General features: G+C 36.9%; 1 protein-coding gene across 1 annotated transcript in view; it reads left to right on the plus strand.

Moving 5' to 3' along the window:
- The window catches only part of fgf22 (fibroblast growth factor 22), a 37,007-nt gene extending 19,675 nt beyond the window's left edge, over positions 1 to 17,332 (plus strand). The window contains exons 2-3 of the mRNA XM_073844707.1: positions 13,547 to 13,650; positions 15,330 to 17,332. Coding sequence (XP_073700808.1) covers positions 13,547 to 13,650; positions 15,330 to 15,524 — 299 coding nt within the window. The 3' untranslated portion in view covers positions 15,525 to 17,332. The remainder of the gene's footprint in view (positions 1 to 13,546; positions 13,651 to 15,329) is intronic.
- The last annotated feature ends 7,251 nt before the right edge of the window (positions 17,333 to 24,583 follow it).

A 24,583-nucleotide genomic window follows, 5' to 3' on the forward strand; every position in this document is an offset into this window, starting at 1 on the left:
ATAATGGATTCTCAACCGAGTTCAAGTGCCTTGATGGTTGTGGTTCAAATTTGCACAACCTCACTTTCTGGCACAATAGCATATGAATGGCTTCTGTCAAGAGATGCACAATAAATCGGTACCATATCGGTTATCGGCCGATATTAGAGATTTTTTTTAAATCACAATTTAATTGTGTATATTTATAACCACTATTTTTCATAGTTCATCTTAAAGGAGAAGTCCACTTCCAGAACAAAAATCACTCTTGTCATCCAAGATGTTTGTCTTTCTTTCTTCAGTCGATAAGAAATTATGTTTTTGAGGAAAAAATTCAGGAATTATCTCCATATAATGGATCTCAATGGTGCCCCCAAGTTTGAACTTCCAAAATGCAGTTTAAATGCAGCTTCAAATTGTTTTAAAGGCTAGGAAGAAAGGTCTTATCTAGCAAAACGATCGGTCCTTTTCGAAACAAATGGACAATTTATATTGATGGGAGTTTTTCAACATACCCTAACTGTATTGACTGGAAAAAAAAGAGTTCACGCAGACTTAGGCAAGACAAGCGTCTGAGGTTAAAAAGTATATAAATTGTCATTTTTTTCAGAAAATGACTGATGGTTTTAGATAAGACCCTTCTTTATCGGATGGGATCCTTTAAAACCCTTTGAAGCCACATTTAAACTGCATTTTGGAAGATCAAACTCGAGGGCATCATTGAAATCCATTATATGGAGATAATTCCTGAAATGTTTTCCTCAAGAAACATAATTTCTTATCGACTGAAGAAAGAAAGACATGAACATCTTGGATGACAAGGGGGTGAGTAAATTATCTGTAAATCTTTATTTTGGAAGTGGACTTCTCCTTTAAAGTTCATCTTTACAGACAACAATAATTTAATAACAGTTAAATGTAATACATCTCATAATGAAAATACATTCAATATTCATATTTTTTTAAAGGGCACATTTTTCATATCATATAATGTAGCATTAAATATTTGGTTTTAGTATTTACTTAAAACTAAATAGTATAGAATATTAATTTGGGCAACTTATCATATATCAGCAGTATCATGAAAATAATTATCGGCTCATCGGTATTCAGAATTTCTAATATCGGCATCCCTTGTGCCTACAAACACACCGATTTTAAAATACAAATATAAAATGAAGATTATCATAAATTTACACCTTTTTATCTTACCAAAACAACTTAGAAAAAGAAATAAACCTCCATACTCAATGCTTTCTTTGTACAAAGATCTAAGTATCTAAGTATATATATTTATTGGGATAAGTATGAACTTCATAAGTGTTCTGCTAGGAGCATTTGGGGTAAAATTCAACAGATCGGTTTCAGTATTAAGGATAAATGTCGTTTTCCAACCATGACTCTTTGGTGCATAGAATAGAATATTGTTTTTTATTCTTTCATTCAGTCTAGCTTGAGTGAATATGACATGCTCTTTATTATACTGGAGCCCTATGAAACATATGGTGAGAAGTAAAGAGCAAGTCTGAAACAGATGTTTCACATTACAGCCAATGGACATTTATGAGACTGGACAGTAAATGGTTGGCATAGTTATTTAACTTCAACGTGTGTGACACGGTCAAAAATCGCTTTATTTGATTTTATTTTTAAAACATGGTGCAGATTTCATCACCTTTTATATGAACTATAGCAGTTCCTGTTTGCTTTTGTTCATGCTGCCTGAAATATGTCAGTATTACAGTCAATTTTTAAAAACGCAATTTAATATCACTGTTACATCATTGGCAAATATCGAAATTAACATATAAATGCACTAGTATTTAATTAGTTGTGATGAAAAAATCCAAACGGTTGATTTTACTTAAGATTTATTTCAATATTTTTGGATAACTGTCGGCTTATTGTATTGAAAACGACAATTATCTTTGAAAAAAATGTTTATAACTTGGAAAAAAGCTTTGTTGGTGGTTCTATGCCCTTGTGTAGCAACTGCTGCAAGGCCGCAGCGCATCTTGTTCAGGCTTATTATTGCTGAAGAATCTATTTAACGACCAATTTAATTGTGAAAAAGAGCATGTTTACCTCACACGCAGGCCTCTGGTGCAATGGATAGCAGACTAATAGGATGAGAAAGACTGATGTTATCAAAGCCAGCGTAGTTTAACACACACCACCCCACCCCCTGGAGATGGCAAGAATGTGGGAACGAAGAGAGAAATCAGGCCAGGCAAAGAATCGGCTCAGCCACGTCCTTTCTTTGCACTCTCGTTGTTTCTTTCATCCCTTTCTTTTTCCTACTTTCGCAGTCCGGACGGACCCAAATGCAAGCGAGAGTACATCTTGAACAAACCATTGTCCTGCTTCTAAATGGCAGTGTATTTTTCATTATATTTTCTTCAGCCCCAAAGAATTTTGATATTCTGTAACTAATAGCAAGACATTTTTATACATATTACACATTGCTAAATTGGACCAATGCGGCCGTATGTGTCTCAAAATAACTTGTTTGGTTGAATTTAAAAGTGCTTGTGAATGAATCGGCACTATATAACATTCAGTTTCCGACTGAAAATCAAGCAGATTATCTTTCTTTCTTCAGTCATGAGAAAATTATGTTTTTTGAGGAAAACATTCCAGGATTTCTCTCCATATAATGGACTTCTATGGTGCCCCCGAGTTTGAACTTCCAAAATGCAGAGTTAAGTGTCAAAATGTCTTGCTTTTTTCTCCACACGTTCAACTTAGAGGGAGCATTGGAAACTGGTGTAATAAAGCGCTTAGCTGTACACATTTATTACATCAATAACAACCATAAGTTACGTTTATGGCTGTGTAGGTTGTCATGGGATCTAAATAAGACGTGAGAATCATTACTATAGGCTGAAACGGCTAGACAGACTTGTGTAATTTAAATTATATATGGTAATACGAAGCCAAGGTGGAAAGTTGCATTAAATATTAGAGAATAGACAAGCTATATTAGTATACTACGACTGAGGTTGCACGGTCATTTTCACAAAATATATGTGGTGTATATGCGCAGTGAGTAGGTATAGGTGGATTTACAAGAGGTTTATGTGTGTAGAGAAGATGTGTGTCATAGTTTGTAGTCTTTGGAGACTTCATATGGTTATAATGCATGTCTAGAAACTCATGCTGGAGCTCCTCGGCTGCTCTTTGGAATATTCCTAGGATCATTCAGATGTTAATTAGCTCGTAAATTTAACAACCCAGCACAAGCTGTTCATGCATACATGAAGTCATTTGTCGACATCTATGGTCAATGTGGAGCTGCGTCTCTGTCATGCCAGGAGAAGTTGTAAAATGGTAATTTATGCCATAAACTTTAATTTTCGGATTAAAACCATTATGAAATTACCTGACCCCAAGAGAACACCCAAAAACTTTTTAGACTTACATTAAAAATGGAGCCCCAGATTATATCTAAAGAGCAAATATTAAACCATTGTGAAGTTATATGTGACCCTAGACCACAAAACCAGTCATAAGTGTCAATTTTTCAAAATTGAGATTTATACATTGTGTGAAAGCTAAATGAATAAGCTTTCCATTGATGTATGGTTTGTTAGGATAGGACAATATTTGTTTGAGATACAACTATTTGAAAATCTGGAATCTGAGGGTGCAAAAAAATCTAAATACTGAGAAAATCGCCTTTAAAGTTGTCCAAATGAAGTTCTTATGCAATGCATATTACTATTCAAAAAATAAGTTAAGTTAAAATATTAAGGGTAGGAAATTTACAAAATATCTTCATGGAACATGATCTTTACTTATTATCGTAGTGATTTTTGGCATAAAAGAAAAATCGATAATTTTGACCCATACTTTGTATTTTTGGCTATTGCTACAAATATACCCGTGCTACATATGACTGGTTTTGTGGTCCAGGGTCACATATATGAATTAAAAAAAATGTTTAAATATTGTTTTTTGAACATTGCATTCATCAAAGAATCCTGACAAAATTGTATCATTAACTCTGTTTCATTACAGATTTGCGACATAAATATTGGAAAAAAAAACTTGCAAAATGACAGCGTCCTACAGACACCAAACTTTTGAACGGTAGCATATATATAATTATTTATACAGTTATTTGTCAGAATCAGTAGAGAAAATTAAGTTATGCAATCAAATTACTTTTTTTAAAGTAATTAGTAAAGTAATTAGTAAAATAACACATTACTTTTAAATTTACAAGAAAATATCTTTTCAAATAAGTAACAGAAGTTACTTTGTTTCCCATTTATTCACTGACACGACTCCTGTTCCCATATTAAGAGAAATTGGGAACAAGGCAGTTCCTTTTGGCTAAGGCTTATTCATTTCACTTTTAGTGTGAAAGGGCCTCTACAGTTGCCAAAAATATCACTTCAAGCATAGTTCCATTGACAAAAAGTAATGCAAAAGTAACAATGTATTACTTTAAATAAAAAGTAACTAAGTAATGTAATTAGTTACTTTTTTATGAGGTAATGCAATATTGTAATGCATTACTTTTAAAAGTAACTTCCCACAACACTGACTATCAGATGATAACCTCTTTCCCCAGGGCACCAGCGTAAGGTGAAAATTCGATTTTGAGGGTAACACGGTCCAAAAGTAGGACAGAGCAGTTTCCCGCACACTTGAAACTCAAGCTGTTTAAAGCATCGGTGACTGGGGTGGGCTCACGGCCTGAACGCTCATCCCACACACATAGGCCTCGAGTTCATTCGGCTCAAGAGCACCTAGGAGGAGGCTGATCTGATCAAAGGTGCTGGTCACGGCCATTAGGCGCAGCAATAAGGACCCAGCATGAAAAGGTTGTGATCTGAAAAGGGTTAGGAAAGAAAAGGAGAAAAAACAACATCAGGACCCTCAAAAGGAAGAAAGCAAACTGTGAAAAAATTGAAAAGGTACGTCAATCAACTACAAGCACCCAGTTGGACACAAGAGATTCCCAGGCTTTCACCCGAAGGGGCTACAGGCCAGAGAGGGCTGCTGGAGGGGGCAACCTGGGAAATTAAAGACCCTCTTTAAAAAGCACGTACGGGAGGGGGTTCGCCGGAGAAACTTAGCTCCATCTTTCACCCTGTCGACCCCCTCCTTCTCTTTTAATTGATGTGGGTGGAACTTTGCTCTGTGCGACAAAAGCCGGGTCATTAATGAGACCTTGTCAGCTTCCAAATCTCAGGTAGTAACAAAGGCCTATTGGGAGCAAAGGGCCAGTTGAAGGAAACATAATTTTAGGAACCTCCTGACCTCCGCCCTGGCTTTCCTTATTATCAGCATCCACATCCCGCGTTCTCCACCAACTCCTCCTTCTGCTTCTCTCACCCAACGATAATTCTGACAAAGGAATCGCTTTGAGAGCTCCTTCCTTTTTTTTCTTAAATGATTTGCTTTCAACGTCAAAAAGGGCTGAATGATCTGAAGATGGGCTCACTTCCAGAAACTAAAGGGTGGGAGATTAAGGCAAAAGTGAAAGAGTAAAAAGACTGTGCAAAGGGCTTTCAGAAGTTACATGCGAGATGGGAAGAATGGGTAGTCTACACTTGACTAAGTCTGTAGAAATGAGGATTTTGCTTGTAATAGTTCAAGCAGCTTATTGCCAGCTCCGGCCAAAACATGTCAAAGGTCAAGAGAGTTTGCCGAAGATGAGATGCAAACAAACTCGATTTAGTTTCACTGCATTTATTCTCACCTACCAAACCCAATAGTACTTTTTGGGAATCTTGCCTAATTCTTTACCTCATTAGCTGTGCCGAAAATCCTTTACCTAATTTGTTAGCTGTGTTTCCATAATCCTTCAAATTGCGCAAATTGAAATTGCGAATTAAAAATACTAGGGCTGCCCTCTGATAGTCGATGAGAAGAGGCTTGGTCGACCAACATTTTGCAGAAAAAGAAATCCACAGGAAATGCCGAAGTCACAGAGCTCATGACGGACAGATCGCTAATGGCTGGTCTTTGTGTTAATATAGTACGTCGGGCAGGGCATCCAAACTTTACATGGCTGCTTGATCTAATGTTAACCTATAAAAATGTGTGGAAGTGTGGAAGCAGAATAGTAGCTGAATAGTCCCCTGCTTAAAATACTCCATCATTTTTGGTCATACAGAAGAGAGTAATACATCTTTCGAATCTGTAAAGATGTTTATTTGTGTGCAATAAGAATAACAATGAAACGTTGTGCTATTGTAAAATAACAAAAGCAAACAGGATGCACTTTCTGCACTTTTTTTCTGTAAAAAAAAAAAAAAAACTCTAAGTATACTTGCCTTACAGGCATGAAAAAAAAATTTGAGCGAGAGAGCGAAATGTCTACTTTTAAATGAACTAATTCAAATGGAAAGCAAATTTTCTTAGATTATGTAATCTGTAATACAGTCACATCCACTACCTCAGAGATAAAGAGTCAGTGTTCTCTTAACCGAAAACAAAGAAAGCGCTAGTTTATCACTATATTATTAAAGCGTTAATGCCGTCTCCTTGCTGTTTTTCCCTGACACATTTAAAATTATTATGTCTGCGGGTGCACTGTGGTAATCTTTTTTGGCCTGCGCTTGAGTGCTTATTCGCCTATGTAGGCAAATAAAGGCTCATTATTATGATTTATATGGTTTATTAAAAAACATGCAACTAATAGTCAAATAATGCCTAAAACGAAGGACTACTAGTTGACCAGAAAAATCTTTAGTCAAGAGCAACCCTAGAAAATACCCAATGAAAACATGTAAATTTTGCAAAAACTCCCATATATTACAAGAAAGTTTTTACACTTACATGAGGTGGTTTTTGAGGCAATTTGAAAAATGAATATTTCACAAAACTGCAGTGGAAACTGTTTTCGCATTTACGTGCCACCTGGTGTACATAAAACTCACATGATTTGTGTGAACATCTGTCGCCATGACTTATTGCGAGAGGAAAAAAAAATTGGATCGGATAACATTGGTTAATGGAAATGCCGCCATTTCGCAATAGTTCTTTTAATGACATTTATAAAATATTGTGTAAAATGTGTAATGAAAATGCAGCTAATGAGGACTACAATCAGTCAGTTCTAAAAACAAATACAAAACTCGTGCTAACTGAATCAAACTTAGTTGATTTAAACATGAATCTAATATTTAGGAAAAGCATAGCATGAGAGAGACATTTTAGTCATTTTAGACCAGGAACTCCACAAATGTAATATGGTGGGTACACAAATCCTAAAAAAGTACAAAATTATAATTTTTTTAGTCGTCATGCCCTGTGTGAGCAACGTTTTAGTCCAAAGTTTTAGTCCTAAACAAAAAGAAAACCTTCTCCAAGTTAAAATGACTAGAACACAACATAGGGTTAATATTTTTAAAAGTACTACTGACAAAAACCATAATAGTGACTATTCTAAAAAGTTTATCCATTCGCATTACTCTACTGTACTGTAGGTCCATGTAGGTCTCACAGTTAGTTGTAAGCTGTATCTGTTGAATCACTACAAAGATCTCATTTGAGCCATTCTGTCGGAATTCAGACTCAAATGGCTGCACTGTGAAGATTAACCTTCAAAGTTTTGGGTTGTGTTGGAAAAAAAAATTTCATGAAAAATGTAATTCCTTGAGCACTCTAGAGACAATGAGCTTAAGACACAATAGAAGACATTTTCAAAAGGTAATAAAGATTAATAAAGGTCCGACAAGGCTTTTATAGGTGTTTGGTCATGCGTCAAGATCTTGAATAATTTCACCTAGACAAATCCGCACAGACTAACTTTCGGATTTTCTCAACTGTGGTTCAACTGAGTTCAAATATAAAGAAAGTCACATTTATATGAAAATTAGATGACAAATAATAGGAGAGCAATGGAATTGTTCCTTTTTCTTTTTTGAGAAAGATAAGGGTTTAGCACATTAAATAAAGCACTAAAACCAGTTCTTTATTCAAGAGGTCTTCCTGGCTTTCACAGCTGAATTGGACTTGACTCACACCTTTGAGCAACTAATAATGAAAACTGGAAGTAACAGCACTTACTTCAGACACTGGTGCTTTTCATTTGACTGAACCATTCCTCATAAACTCAATGTGAGCTCCAATCATCTAGGAGACTGGCTGGATGTCTTATGAGCTGTTTGCACGCGTCTGTCACCAAAGATACCATGTTAGTAAACATGGCAAGTAAATAACAGATTGGCCTTCAAAGAACAGACATTATAGAATGAGGTTGCAGCTGTATACCTGAACAATCCATCAGCACGTCTTCATGATGAAAAAGCATCTGCCAAAAGCATAAATGACATGTAAATAAAACCTAAAAAATGCATTAGAAAGCCTAAGAACATTATACAGTAGTCAACATTAGAAGTGGATCAAAGAAGTTTGTTATATAGTGACATTAAATTGCTGCAGTACCTTCTGTTTTATCATTGTCAGTGATTTAGTTTCCAAACCCATTGGAAATAGTTTGCGCCAGAGGATGTTATTCTATCGCTACATTTTCTACTCCGTTTTCCAAGTCTTTCTGATCGAACGCAGTATTTTTTATCATAATAAAACATGTATAATTCAACAAGTACATTCAACCCAGGAAGTGTCACAAAGTTGCAGACGAAGAAACTGGAAGAAACGGCTGTTGAGAAATAGCTACACCTGCTCAAACCTGACGGCGAGGGGTTTACTCAGTCACAGCTGAAAAGCTTTAACCAGAATCCCAAACCCGAGTTCTTCGGTCTGCCACCTGCAACACATGTGTTGAACAGATCTGCCTTCCTGTGTTTTTTTGTGTTCATTTCCCAACTGGCGCTAGGTCAACATCTCATTCAGCACCTCGATGTGTTACAGTGTTTACAGTCCTTGTCCAAAGCCAACAGCTGATTTGTCTGCACCGTTTCCCCTTGCAGTATTATAGAGAGGCACCCAGCTGACACCAAATGGTTTTCAGCGTTTTGTCTTTTTTCCTTTTAAGCTGCTTTTTACGAGCCTTAAAAAAAAAAACTTGTGGACACATAACATCAGACATTAAGAAGTATGTGATGTAATGGAGAGGAATGCTCTCAGAACGCAATCAAATCTTTTTCACAAGACAATCTCAAGTCATCTCCAAAACAGTCTGCCCTATTGTCATGACAATGAGCCAGCCTCCATTTTAGAGCAAAAACAGCATTAAAAGAACCTCCGACCATTAAAAGACATTTGAAACCAAATTGCCAGATCATAAAAAATGTTAGCTAAAGATATAATCGAATAAGTGAAATGCTTTTTTTTGACTTTGACTATTTTGACTCATACTTTGTATATTTAACAACATGGAATTACCTGGGATATTAAGACTTTTATGGCTTAATATAACATAATTGATGTCTCTTACTCAGGGGTCCCCAAACTTTTTTCTGAGCGGGCCACATCATTTTCTTTTCTTTAATGGGGGGCCGGGTCAGTTTATAAAAGAAAATTCCTTTAATTATGATTTTACCTGTATTTTTTATCCCTTTTAATGCTAGAATATTATTTTTTTATGCACCACACAGACAAATGATCATTTTTTTTCAAAAGATATACAGGTGCATCTCAAATTAGAATGTCATGGAAAAGTTCATTTATTTCAGTAATTCAACTCAAATTGTGAAACTTGTGTATTAAATAAATTTAATGCACACCGAGTGAAGTAGTTTAAGTCTTTGGTTCTTTTAATTGTGATGATTTGGCTCTCATTTAACAGAAATTCACTCTCAACAAATTAGAATATGGTGACATTCCAATCAGCTAATCAACTCAAAACACCTGCAAAGGTTTCCTGAGCCATCAAAATGGTCTCTCAGTTTGGTTCACTAGGAGACACAATCATGGGGAAGACTGCTGATCTGACAGTTGCCCAGAAGACAATCATTGACACCCTTCACAAGGAGGGTAAGCCACAAACATTAATTTCCAAAGAAGCTGGCTGTTCACAGAGTGCTGTATCCAAGCATGTTAACAGAAAGTTGAGTGGAAGGAAAAAGTGTAGAAGAAAATCACCAACCGAGAGAACCGCAGCCTTGAGAGGCTTGTTAAGCAAAATCGATTCAAGATTTTGGGTGAACTTCACAAGGAATGGACTGAGGCTAGGGTCAAGGCATCAAGAGCCACGACACACAGACGTGTCAGGAATTTGGCTACAGTTGTCGTATTCCTCTAGCTAAGCCACTCCTGAACCACAGACAACATCAGAGGCATCATACCTGGGCTAAGGAGAAGAAAAAATGGACTGTTACCTAGTGGTCTAAAGTCCTCTTTTCAGATGAAAGCAAGTTTTGTATTTTATTTGGAAACCAAGGTCCTGGAGTCTGGAAGAAGGGTGGAGAAGCCCATAGCCCAAGTTGCTTGAAGTCCAGTGTTAGGTTTCCACAGTCTGTGATGATTTGGGGTGCAATCTCATCTTCTATTGTTGATCCACTTTATTTTTGAATCACACGTCAAATTCCTCAAATGCTATAGAGTCATTTAATTGTTTCTAGCTGCCTCGTGCATCACTTGTTTGATTGCGATGACACGTTACGTTGAATGTACCATTCTGTTGGTGAATTTAACAAATAATTAGGCTATGTTAATAACTAAGGGAAATTTTAGTTTGAAAGCCAAACTTTACATGATATAAGTAAAACATATTTAAAATTACATTTTCAAAATATGTCTCTGGCATTGTTCAGAGGGCCAGTCCAAATGTGGGGGCGGGCCGCATCCGGCCCCCGGGCCTTAGTTTGGGGACCCCTGCTCTTACTGAAAAGATTTACGTTATTTAAAAAATCCACACCATTTTATACATATTATGGACTATGGGGGGCACTATTATTTCAATTATGTTAAATGGTTGCATTCGGTGAGATACTGGCACTACCTGTTGCTATTTTTACTACAACTCTGAAAATGAAATACTGATACAATGCTACATGAGCTTTTGGGTGTAATTTTCAGTCGAAAAGCAAGAAGAGAAGAGATGCAAGTCTTCACTGCTTTCCTAGTGATAAGAAGAGGAGAAAATAATGGAAAGATGCCTGTGGATGAATAAAACTTACTAAAGACCCATGTCTTTGTTCTCTCCACTTTAGCCCTGATGCCTTTGAGGATTTTAGTACACCACAGGTACGGAAAAAGCTTACAAATGGCAGAGACAAGAAACGCTAGATGCCATCCTGGCAGGATGTAAACATGTCGACGCATGTCATTATGCCGCAGCCACTGAAGGAGTTTCTCAGTGTGAGATTCACTCGATATCCAGGGCATTTAGACTCCTTATGGGGAAAAAAATGATGGTATGGCATTTGGTTTTCGCTTATTACTTATATCCATCGCCATCTGTAAGCTCTTTCAATAGCTGTGATCATAGTATCAAGATTTTATTTTTCAGAGTTGTGTATTCGGAGTTGTGTTGCGGTAAAAATAACTTTTTCAGTAGCCGTGGTCTACTAAAATCCTCAAAGGCATCAGGGCTAAAGTGGAGAGAACAAAGACGCGGGTCTTTAGAAAGTTTTATTCATTCACAGGCGAAGGACGAATTGCTAGGAGAGCAGTGAAGACTTGCATCGCTTCTGTTCTTGCCCTTTGACTGAAAATTACAACCAAAAGCCGCATGTGGCATCGTATCAGTATTTTATTTTTCCGAGTTGTGTTGCAGTAAAAATAGCGCCAGTAGCTCACCGAGTGCAACTGTTTTACATTATTAAAATAATGCCCCCCCCCCCATAGTCCAAAATATGTATAAAATCATGTGGATTTTTTAAATAACGTAGATCTTTTATGGTTTTTCTACTACATATTTCAATAGGAGACATTGTTTACATTATATTAAGCCATATAAGTCTTAATACACAGGGTTCCCTTTAATAAAGCATTGCGAAACACTACCTTTCATGAATATTTCATTATAAAAACAAACATTACATTACATTAAATCAATTTTTTTATGCTTTTCATAGTTAGCTGGCTTAGGGGCCAAAACATGAAAGGCAGAACAGTGGATTGAAAAAAAAAAACTGTTAAACCACAATATGTGAACTCAACAGTCAAACATGTCCATTTAGTGCATATTTGGAAGAGAAACAAAGGAAAAGCAGTGAAGTGCAAAGGTCATTGCACAGTAAGTCAGAATTTTTTGTATGCGTTTTTTTTAAGTTTTTTTTTTCATATTCGTCATCCTTTCCTATCAAAATGCTTGCTACGGATGCGAAAACACAGAAAATTGGCAGCAGATTCGGCAGCAGAGTTTAAATGTGATTGACATAACGTGAGGTCTTATTTATTTTTTTAACGTGCGAAATTTTCGGAGAGTCAGTGTGCAATGACCTTAAGCCAAAAACATGTTCTCTGTAATCTTTTTCTCAAACATTTTTCTTTACATTAACAGGGCTATTTTTTCCTGTAGTCATACCCAAATTCACTTTTAAAAATAAAGGTTCCAAAAGGGTGTTTCTGCAGTGATGCCATAGAAGAACCATTTTTTGTTTTCCAAAGAACCATGGAACAGTTCTTAACAGAACCAATTTGAACATCATTTTAAAAATCTAAAGAACACTTTTTGACTATAAAAAAAACCTTTTCTGCATTTAAAAGGTTCCATGGATGTTGAAGGTTCTTCGTGGATCCATCAATGCCAATTAAGAACCTTTATTTTTAAGAGTGTAAGGCCAACTGAGTGGTAAGAGATAAAGTTTAATACTGATTTCTTTTATACAAATCGTAAGTCTTCTTAAGAATTACATCATTCAAATGAATGCAAAATTGCACACTCGTAAAATAGCTGTTTTCTCGAAAGATTAGGATTAGATTAGATTATTAAAATTTCATTCTTGTGTGCAACCAACTGAAAGCAAGATCACCATGAAAATGAAAAAGCAAATTTTTATTTTGGCAGGTACACCTAGAATCAATTTGTCTTTAAATAAAACATGTGACCCTGGACCACAAAACCATTAAATTTTTAATTGAGAGATTTAATAAATAAGAACAAATAAGCTTTCCATTAATGTATGGATTGTTAGGATTGGACAATATTTGGCCGAGATGCAACTATTTGAAAATCTAGAATCTGAGGGTACAAAAAAATATAAATATTGAGAAAATCGCCTTTTAGGTTCTCCAAAATGAAGTCCTTAGCAATGCATTTTACTATTTAAAAAATAAGTTTTGATATATTTATATAGTAAATTTACAAAATATCATCATGGAACATGAAGTAATGTATTACTTTACATGCGACTTGCATTAGTAACTTCACAGTTTTACCCCCTACACTGGCTGTAATATCAATCCAGCATATTGTCGGTTTCTACATTTGTGTTCATTATGCCATAAGTGGCACATGAGTTCCAAAGTAAACCATGTCTGGAAATCTAGGTTGTTCTTGGTGGATTCACAAAGAGCATCATTCAAACTGGCCTATTGTAGCGTGTCCTGTTTTTTCTTGTCCTGGGAGAGAAAAAAACCCATCCCTTGAGCATATGGATGCCTGGTTTTCTAATCAGCAATGATAGAGTTGCTTTTGATGGAGAAACTTGCCCTTTCTAAATCAGACTTCTGTTCCTTTTTTCCCCCTCCTCAGGTCTGATGGAAATCCGATCTGTCAGTGTGGGAGTTGTCGCCATCAAATCTGTCAGCACCGGCCTGTACTTAGCTATGTCCAAAAAGGGAACACTCTTCGGATCGGTAGGTACATCGCAATGTTTCAGCATCTTGTGAAAATTACATTAACAAAAATGGGTCATCCAGTGAATATCCTGGAATTCACATTTGGTCTTTAATTGCAATGTCCCGAATCTTTGGTCGCTTACTGTTTTTGTGAAGTTAGTGCGTGCCACCAGACAGTTGTTTGTGGCTTGTTTAATGAAGACGCCCCATTGCATGGTGCGCTGTAACTGCTCTCGGAGAAATCTCACCCTGGCAATCTGTCACCCAGCCATGATAAGATGGCTTACAGATGGCTATATCTGTCCTCCGATCCCCAGAGTAAACATGACAAACCTTGGGAATCACTCGAGGCCCAAGCACCCTTCTTTTCTTACCCCTTTGAATGATTATTAGTCGCATTAACTCATTCCACAGTGATCTTATCGGACTGTGGGCTAAGGTTGTCTTGACCAGGACTCCTAAGTGTTATTGTCATCATCCTTTTTGTCCCTTTTCAAGTTAATAGCTCTATCCAGCTGTGGTAGAGCGGCGGAGCTCTCTTGGCTTCGTCAGGCAGCTTTTTGAGATCATGCGAGACGGTGATGGTTGATTTACAATGACAGGCTGGTTGAGATAAATACAAACGCATAATGGGTACACAATAGGATGTTTGGAACGTAACTCACTCTTAGATTACTGATGCTGTTTTTCACCACATGGTTCATTTAGCTTGATAATACACTATGGTTTAATATGCTAAACACTAAAAGGAAACCACATTCTCTTGGTGATCCAGATGTAATTGTTTAAGAAAATGGCCATTGAAAAATCCCTCTAATCTGAATATCGTGACCTTAAATCTCTGCTTAAAAATCTGCTGTTTGTGTTACATTTTGGGGAAAAGCGAAATATATTTAGGATCAGACATGTATTTTCTTGCTATTTGAAGTACATTTGGCAATATTTTCAATTTGAAATATATATTTCCTTAAAGAATTAGTTTACTCCCGAATTTAAATTTTCTGATAATTTGTCATCCAAGATGTTCATGTCTTTCTTTCTTTAGTCAAAAAAAAAAAGGTTTTTGAGGTAAACATTCCAGGATTTCTCTCCATATAGTGGACTTCAATGTGGATCATTGGATTGAAGGTCCAAATTGCAGTTTCAATGCATCTTCAAAGGGCACTGCATGATCCCAGCCAAGAAATAAGGGTCTTATCTAATAAAACGATTGGTCATTTTCTAAAGAAAATACAAATTTATATATTTTTTAACCACAAATGCTCGTCTTGGACTATCTCTGCGATTCGTGTTGGAAAGGTCACGCATTGTTAGTTCTTCATCTGTGTATTTTGGTAAACACTTTCTCCAGAATCGTTCAACACTGTTGTTTTACCTTTTTTGTAAAGAGCGTTGGACTTGGAACATGGAGAGCCCTTTGAAGCTGCAATGGACCTTCAACCTCCCCAGTGAAGTCCACTATATGGAGAAAAAACCTGGAATGTTTTCCTCAAAAACCTTAATTTCTTCTCGCCTTAAGAAAGAAAGAAATAAACATGAATCTAACAATAAAATATCTACTAAAATTACAGAATATTGTTGTCAAATGACAAATGTATAAAAAGGAACACTGCATGTGCTAAACTAAACGTACTACTAAATGTTCAAACACAGTTCGAGAAGTAACTCAACTCAACTCTTCATTTGACTCGTTGCAGGTCAGATACAGTCCCAGCTGCAAGTTCAAGGAGCGCATCGAAGAGAACGGCTATAACACCTACGCCTCCCTGCGCTGGAAGCACAGGGGGAGGCAGATGTTTGTGTCGCTGAACGGCCGAGGGAAACCCCGCAGAGGCCACAAAGCTAGACGGAGACACCCATCTACTCATTTCCTCCCTATGCTGGCCACATAGCTGGACTCTTCCTCATGAGCAATGCTATGCCATCTGCATTTGATGGGGACCTATTAAATGTTATTAAGTTCTGGTTTGTCTGTTTATTTTGTTTTCCTGAGTACTGTCGCACAGTACATTAACTTATTACTCTGTCTTCTGGCTCAGCTTAAGGCCCAGTACAGTTTAAAGCAAGGCTGTTAATATGATGTATATACAGGTTACGTATTAATGTTATTGTTGAGTTAACTAGGCATTTACTGCATTCTATCTGTTCTCTTGTCATGGCAGGTTTCTGACTGACATCAACCCAGTCTCATTGTAAAAAAAAATGTACCTGTACATACAATTCACTGCAGTTTCCAACTGAAATGAACACTAGTGGAAGTAAACACCAACACCCTTATGACTGTATGGCATTTTGTCAAAAATAAAAGACTTTGCGCTCTTCTTTGTATAAAAGCATACTATGTTAAAACAAAGAAACTCTCAAAACCACTTTTACCACAGTGCATGATTTATAAGCTAATATTTTACAGCTCTGTGCACTACCGTTCAAAAATTTTCTGATAATTTGTCATCCAAAATGTTCATGTCTTTCTTTCTTCCACCAAAAAAAAAAAGTTTTTGAGGTGAACATTTCAGGAAATTGCAGTTTCAATGCATCTTCAAAGGGCTCTGCATGATCCTAGCCTATAAATAAAGGTCTTAGTAAAACGATTGGTCATTTTCTAAAGAAAGTACAAATTTATATACTTTTTAACCACAAATGCTCGTCTTGGACTAGCTTTGCGATTCGCATCTGCTACTTCACAAAATTTGGACACATTGAATTGATCAAAGGTGACAGTAAAGACATGTAAAAAGATTGCAATTTCAAATAAATGATGTTCTTTTATCAATTTTGACATTGATCATTTCTTGAGCAATTAATCTGCATATTAGAATGATTACTGACACTTAAGACTGGAGTAATGATGCTTAATTTTCAGTTTGGCCATCACAGATTACCTTTTAAAATGGACTGAAATAGAAAACAATTTCTTTAACTGTAACAATGTTTCTCACTATGACTATTTTTACTGTATTTTCGAACAAACAAATTCAGCCTGGGTGAGCACAGGACGTTAAAAAAATCATTTAAACGGTCGTGTGTGTTCATGTTATATGTAAAACACACTCAACAGATTATCTCAGAATGACATACAGTATAGAAACAAGTTAAACTGGCTTTCAGTGTGGTTTTTAATCCTTACACCTGCTTTTCGTTATTTACATTTCAAAATCGATAGAGAATTAGCATTTCAGCTACTTACCTGACATTTCATTTCTGAATTGGGGCGATATGTCCGCGGGAACCCGCGAACTGCGTCACGTTCGTTTGTTCCGGCAAAAACTTCGTCTTTAGCGCCATTTCCCCATGGGAACTGCAGTCATTCGCACTAAAAGCAACGTAATATTATTTTGAAAAACTGCCGCGACCAATGCTTTTTTTTTTTCATGAGACTGGGCTGGATATAACAGTTAGTGACTGGTTGTTTGAAAAATATCCACATTATCCAAAAATCTAAAACAAACTTGCATCTTGAATACGAACTTGGCAGCTACCGTATCAGTATGAAAGCCATGTATGGAATGATGTAACAATGAAAATCTCAAATATTACCCTGCCAACATACACTGTAAAGACCAATAACATAAAAAGAGGAACATACAACATCACAGATAGACAACAAGTCAGACAAATGCAAATAGATTAAGTACTCAGATCAACTTTTAGCATAACAGTCTTCCTGTAACTCTCTGAAAAGGTGTTTTATACCCATGTGTTCTTCCTGTCACATTAACATGTTTTCCTTTCACAACTTGTCGCAAAATAGAACATTTAATATATTTCAACCTTTTGAACTCCACTGTTTGATTGTGATGTTATTGTCTACGCTTTATCCTTCGCAACCACCGTCTGCTCTATGTATTGGTGAGAATCTGGCTCCCTCCACGTGCCACCGACCACAACTGCATGTTCTGCCTACTAATGATCAGCATCACCTGCTGAGTGGTTAGCCGTGGCAGAAAGTCCAAAGACACCGTCCAAAAAGGCGGAATTCTAGCCGCGCTAATGGAAGCTTCATCTGTTCGAGTCAAAACAGGGGTCTGCTTTCACCTGTTGCTGGCAGTCGCTAAAAAGCTCCGGAGACTTCTATGGCCATCTCGCCTGTTAGTCAAAAAGTAAAAGGATTTTATTCACTGTGTGAAATGTTGGTTGACATTTTGTGTAGTTATATGTGTTTAAACAAGGCGATGAAACTAATGGGGTATGCTGAGGTATGTATGGATATTATGTTACAAGAGTGCTGTGGTTTATTAGCCTCATTGATTCTCATTTGGAGGTTTAATGACAACAAAAATCCTTAATGCTACTACTAGTGACATAATGATCCAACAAAACTTCATTATGTGGTCACACTCAGGCTGCAAAGTTTGGAAGACAGTAGAAAAGCTCTATTCAGAAGGAAAATCACACAACATAGAAGACCAATGGATCTAAAAGGGATTTTATAGCTTGATACTAATCGCACAAGGTATATTTATCCTTTGGTTCTTATAAAAATCTATGTTCAGAAACCAGTATGCTCATCCCCAGCAGGCACCGGACCTCAATATAACATCAGGTTGATGCTGACGTTGATGTAGACGCCGGACAGGCATTGCATTTTGGTTGAGAATGAAAATCGAGTTGACATCGGTATTTGACAATTTGAAGCTGACTTAATGTTGGACCTTGGTTGCACAACCTTAAAACCACAAAATATCAACTTCAGCTGACGTCGGAATTGGACATCAAATTAAAGTTGGCAATAGATGTTGAATTTTGGTCACCAAATGTCGCAACCGAAATTTAACCAAATATCAACATCTTATGACGTTGTGTGCCTGCTGGGTCTGAAGAACCCACAGTATAATGTAATATCAAGAACTAGTTTTAATCTAAAAAAAAAAATACAGTTGCCAACTCAAGAGTCTTAATCAGCCACAAATGGTTTTTGATATGAGAATTCTTTGTTGGACCTATAATGTAAAAATGAAAGGATAACTGACCACCACACTAGAGGAACCTTTTGAAGAACATCTAAGACTCTTTTTAAAGGTCCTTCGAAACTCATATTTATCCCGACTTTATGCTCAAGGAACTTCAAAATATATTTCAAGCACCTCAAAACCTTTCCCTTATGATGGGATTCCTGGAAGAACCCTTGATGTCTTCAAAAGCCTTGCAGGAACACTCTTAAAAATCAAGGTTCCAAAAGGATGTTTTTGCAGCGATGCCATAGAAGAACCATTTTTGGTTCCCCAAAGAACTTTTCAGTGAACAGTTCTAAAAATAACCATTTGAAAAACCTTGTAAAAATCTAAAGAACCTTTTCTGACTATAAAGAACCTTTTTTTGTATTTGAACGGTGCCATGGATGTTCAAGGTTCTTCATGGAACCATCAATGCCAATAAAGAACCTTCATTTTTAAGAGTGAAGATAAGGGTTCCTACAGGATCTTCTAAGTTTCTCACAGAACTGCCCTTTATTTTAAGCCCTGTGGATACATACTCAGAACATGCATTAAAAATAAATACATTTTAATGTACACAAGAGCACTTCTATCATGCAGAAATGCTGTATAATCTTTTAATCTATACTCTTCATTGTCTAAGAAGTAAAAGCACTTTAGTTTTCTTCTTTTGTTTCTCCTCGTGCTACAGGCCAGGAATTCAGGCTGTAGTGCAGAGTGTCTGTTTATGCCATTTTTTTGCTTGAAAGACACAGAAAGAAACATAAAGAGGGGCCTGTAATTATCATTGTTGGTCTACTGTCCTGTCAGTTCGCTCGCCAGAGAGACCGGAGTGATCTTTTGGCAGCACTAGGACGAAAGATCAAAGCTGTGGACCTTTGATCAATGCTAAAACAGCCCGCAAAACGTCTCTGTGGAAAATCAGGATGGAATGCCTGAGAAAATAAAGGACAAGACCCTGCAAAGCTTGGCGAAGACATCTTCTGTCTTCTTCCATTTTTAGACAGTGGTGGCAGTTTGATTGTTCAGATTTCAAAGGCAGTGAGCTTCCCTGTATGACATTTCATATATATTGTATAATATTAGTATTACTATAATAAGCATCTACCAACAAAGGGTAACAGAGGGACCATGTTAACCAACCCCTTGGCCACTAACTTCACCAAAAATTGTTTTAAATATGTTTTGCAAACACTCTACCCATGTGCCACCAATTATTTATTCAAATTGCTCCATTAGAGTCTTGTACAACTTTGATAAACAGTTGTATTTTCATTCTCTCCTCTTCTCTTTCTTGATATATTTTCCATCTGTTCCATTTATAATCGACCTAAAGGCCAAAAAATATCTGCAGGATCAACATTTGCAACTAATAAACGGTGAACCTGTTCAGTGTTTTCAATGTAAATCAAGTTGGCCTCACGAACAGCTCGCTGATTTAGAGACAAGAATGAACAGAATCTAAATTCTCCTCAATTTGTTGGGGCAACTCTCAGGGTTGCTTTGAAATCGATCCAGTTTCTTAGGCAATTCAATATTTATAGCCTCCAACCATTCCTGCATTTGATTTCGTCCATCCTCTACTTACTTTGAAGCCAATATGTTCATTACATATAGTATGATGGCTTTTTTTAAGTCTGTCAAAGAGCCTGGCGTTACAGCATTGCTTCTGTGCGAGACAGTTTAGGATGGCAGTTAAAATGAGTTGTTGCATGACTCTCAGGCTGAAAAAACACGGCTTTCAGAAACCCCTCGTCCTTTTCCTCTTGCGGTCGTTCTCCTTCTCTCAACCTTGGCAGTCACGACAAGATTCATCATAGCGTCGATTGTCATCACGTCGAGGATTAGTGTGTGTTGTCTGAAGCGACTGGACACACATGAATCCTGGAGTGGTGCGAGCGCCTCGTGGCCCTCATGAACTCCGCCATGCCTGCTGTCGCGGTATGTGCCGCCACCACAAAGTCTCCCCTGACTTCTGCACCATTTTGGCATTCCCAGAATGTCTGCGGTCAAGCCAAACGCTGGCGAGTGGATTGAGCAGGCTGCCGTGAGGAGGGATTGCTGTCCATTGTTATAGGTTTTGGGCAGTTGAAGCAGGCCGTATATTGGCTGCCATCCCAGTCAGCATCGTAAGGTTGTCTTTGGCTTTTGAGGGACTGGAAAAGGCATAAGATGGATTGGGGATCAAACAGTATTCATTTAGATTTTGTCTTTTGATGAATATAAACTTTAAAAGGAACCCTGGGTATTTGTTTAATATAACGTAAATTATGTCTCTTACTGAAATGTGACCCTGGACCAGTCTTAAGAGGCATGGGTATATTTGTAGCAAATCCAAAAATACATTGTATGGATCAAAATTTTTATGCCAAAAACTATTAGGATATTAAGTAAATGGTCCATGAAGATATTTTGTAAATTTCCTACCGAAAATATATCAAAACTTAATTTTTGATTAGTAATATGCATTGCTAAGAACAACTTTAAAGGCGATTTTCTCAATATTTAGATTTTTTTGCACCCTCTGATTCCAGATTTTTAAATAGCTGTATCTCGGGCCTATCCTAATAAACCATACATCAATGGAAAGCTTATTGATTCAGCTTATTTATTCATATTTTGGACTATGGGGGGTGCCATTATTTCGATCATGTGAAATGGTTGCACTTGGTGAGCTATTGGCGCTACCTGTTACTATTTTTACTGCAATACAACTTGGAATACACAACTCGAAAAAAATAAAATACTGATGCCACATTGTGCAGTTTTAAAGGTGCCATAGAATGGAAAACTGTGTTTACCTTAAATAATAACAGTTCAGTACATGGACATGACATACTATGAGTCTCAAACACCATCGTTTCCTCCTTCTTATATAAATCTAGTGTTTGCAAAAGACCACCGAAAAATAGGTCAATTCCAACATAACACCGACTGTTACGCAATAGTCCCGGGGTCGTTAATGATTACGCACCCAACATTTGCATCGCCCAATCATCGATAACGTCAGTACATCAGTAAAACAATGCAAGCCACTGAAGGGACATGATTAGCTTAATGCTAGCGCTAGCCTGTTACATTGTAGTACAAAAGATTTCACTTACCACATAAACAGAGAGATGACTGCACTGATGATGGTGAATGATGGAGAAATAACTGCGCTGATAATGGCGAATGATTTACAGATTCCGAGTATCACTGTCAAGCAGCTGAACTTGTGTGGTAAGTAAGCACTCCCTCTGCATTATAACTTTACACAGAGCACATGCGATCACAGTAATGAGACTAAAATGTCAGCGATTCAAAACGGCAGATTCAACAAACCACATATTAAAAGCAGCTAGAGCTCCTAATTAAATATATATTTTTATCAATGTGCCAGCTATAGAGACGATCAGCTCTGTGAAACAGCCAATCAGAGCAGAGCCAATTAATATTCATGAAGCTTCCAAATACGGCAATAACAGAGCATTTCATTCTAGGGACAAATCCTAGGGTTGTAAATGGACCTGTAAAACCGTTTCTGGAGATTTTTTGCCTGTTCCTATGCCATATACCTTCTATGTAGATATCAGAGAACAATTTAAAATATTGTATAAATGCATTCTATGGCACCTTTAAGTTGTAATTTTCAGTCAAACGCAATAAGAGAAGCGATGTATGTCTTCACTGCTTTTCCTAGTGATTTATTTGAAAATTAATAGCAGCAGGTAGCGGCAGATGCATACCGAGTGAAACCATTTCACATCAACGAAATAATGGCGCCCCCTATAGTCATAAAGTCTTTCATGGGTTTTCTACTACATATTTCAGTAAGAGTGAAAACTTACGTTATATTAAGCCTTATAAATCTTAATAGCTGGGGTTCCTTTTAAATTTAGTTCATATTTTGCCCTGTCATATTAATTCATTTTAGACTAAAGAGGCATCCAATTTCATGGCATCCAATTGACATTTTACATATGAATTTAAACATGTGAAAAACCTGAGCTCCTAAAATAACGTTATAATGATTAACTTACATTATATAGTAAGGTAATTCCTATTACAATGCTTTATTGTCCGTTTTAGCGCATTTAGCGATTTGTCCGTTTCGTAAACGAAAACGGGCATTAGGATGCAAGATTCAATCGGCTAATCTCGCGTAGTGTGTCATAGTGGACGACAACAAATGCCACATCTGCGACGCTTCACGACATTACAACAGAAAGACTAGGATGTTTAACATTTTTTTTGGTCGTCAACATCGAGTTCTGTCACATCTGTGGCACTGGCCAATAGAAGCACAGAAGCGCCTTTGTACATGCTTTCAAATATATTGAAACGAAAATAAGAGACAATTGTATCGGTCCTGCTTGGTGGAATTGTTCGTGGAGCTTTGGCAACAATACTCCTGCATTTATGATGTTTCCTTGAGGGACTACCAAGACAAAGTGAAAAAAGGTCAAATAAAAACTGTTTTACCTCAGCTCTCTTTGGCAGTCTGTACGGTTCTCTTTGTGCAATCCAGATTTGTGTCCACTGTCAGGTTTTTTTTTTCTTTTTTGGGGCTTTTCTGATTGTTTATGTCAATGGCACCTTCTGTCTAGTCTGAACCACCCATTATAAAGTGCATTTGTGTCATTTAATCCATACGTAAACTGCTGGATACGTTTCCCTGATAGCAAACACACATCTGGGAGACATCTACAAAACGTCTGCATTTACATCTGGAAAAAATCTGTATTTTTTAGAGTGTTTGCTCATCTGCAATATGTCTATTTCTTATCAGATGTCAAATAGACATCTATTAGATGTCTTTAAGATGTTTGTGATTCAGAATGTATGTAAAGCTGACATATTACAGACGTCTGCCAGATGTTTGTACACAGCAGATGCTTTCTAGATCAAGTGATCTTTAACAGACATCTTGCAGACGTACGCTTGCTATCTGGGTTATGTTTAGTATTCAACGTTCGGCTTCACTTTACGCAACTCAGGTGGGTCAATCAAAAACGTTTTTAATATCTTGCGGTGTTATTTTTCTTGCCATGTTTTCATCAACAGTAATTTGCGTACTGATTAAAAGGGTAAATAAAAATGAAAACCCCCATGTTAACGAACATCTGTATGTCCTTGACAGGATTAATACTGACGGAAATCCTCAATCATGCCAAATCTCTGCCATTTTTCTGTGTATGAAAGGGTCTTAGCTTAGATATTCTGTCTTCTGTCACCATATGGACTGTGATTTATTTCTCAGCAGTGAGTTTTTTTCTCTCATTGTAAGTTTAAAGTTAGGTTTTCATCCGTTTCTTTTCCTCTAATCCAACACATTTGGTAAAATAAACTTGCCTAGCAGTGACCAGGCCATTTATTTTGGACTCCTTCCACTGGGTTAGTATCAGACTCGCTGAGTGCACCAGCCAATCAGGTTTCAGCTTCAACTCTGTCATTATTTTTTTCTGACAGAGAATATAACTTGATACTGATGGCTGTATCAGATGGTTTGTCTGGGCCTGTTAATTTCCAGATATTTTATTGATTGGACGAACAGCATTTAAAAATGAGCCATTTCCAGCAGATAAGGGTGTGTGCAGATGATTTGATCTGGGCTGATCATCTCTGTCAGTGTCACAACAAGAAATCATAATACAATACAGATATTTATGTAAATCGTAACTACCCAAATAAGTTTAAACCGCCTAAAGGAAAGGAAAGAAATCAGTGCTACAATAAAAGAAAGGGTTATAAAGTGTTGTACTGTACAAGTGTCAAAACATTTTTATTTTCTGAGTAATATTTGCACCCTAAAGTTGATTTTTTTAAAGGCAGTTTATATCTTTGTATACACATTTTTCAACTTAACCACATAAAAGACACTTAGACATCATTATATCAAGTGTAGTATTGATTCATATTATTTGAAGTACAGTCTAGGAGTATAATTAAATATATTAAAGGTCTGATCACTAGGCACATTTTTGCATCTACATTTTATTTTTTAACACTGTTGTCACTTTCTGAGGCATTTTGCA

The sequence above is a fragment of the Garra rufa genome, chromosome 7 (genome assembly GCF_049309525.1).
Source record: "Garra rufa chromosome 7, GarRuf1.0, whole genome shotgun sequence".
NCBI lineage: Eukaryota > Metazoa > Chordata > Actinopteri > Cypriniformes > Cyprinidae > Garra > Garra rufa.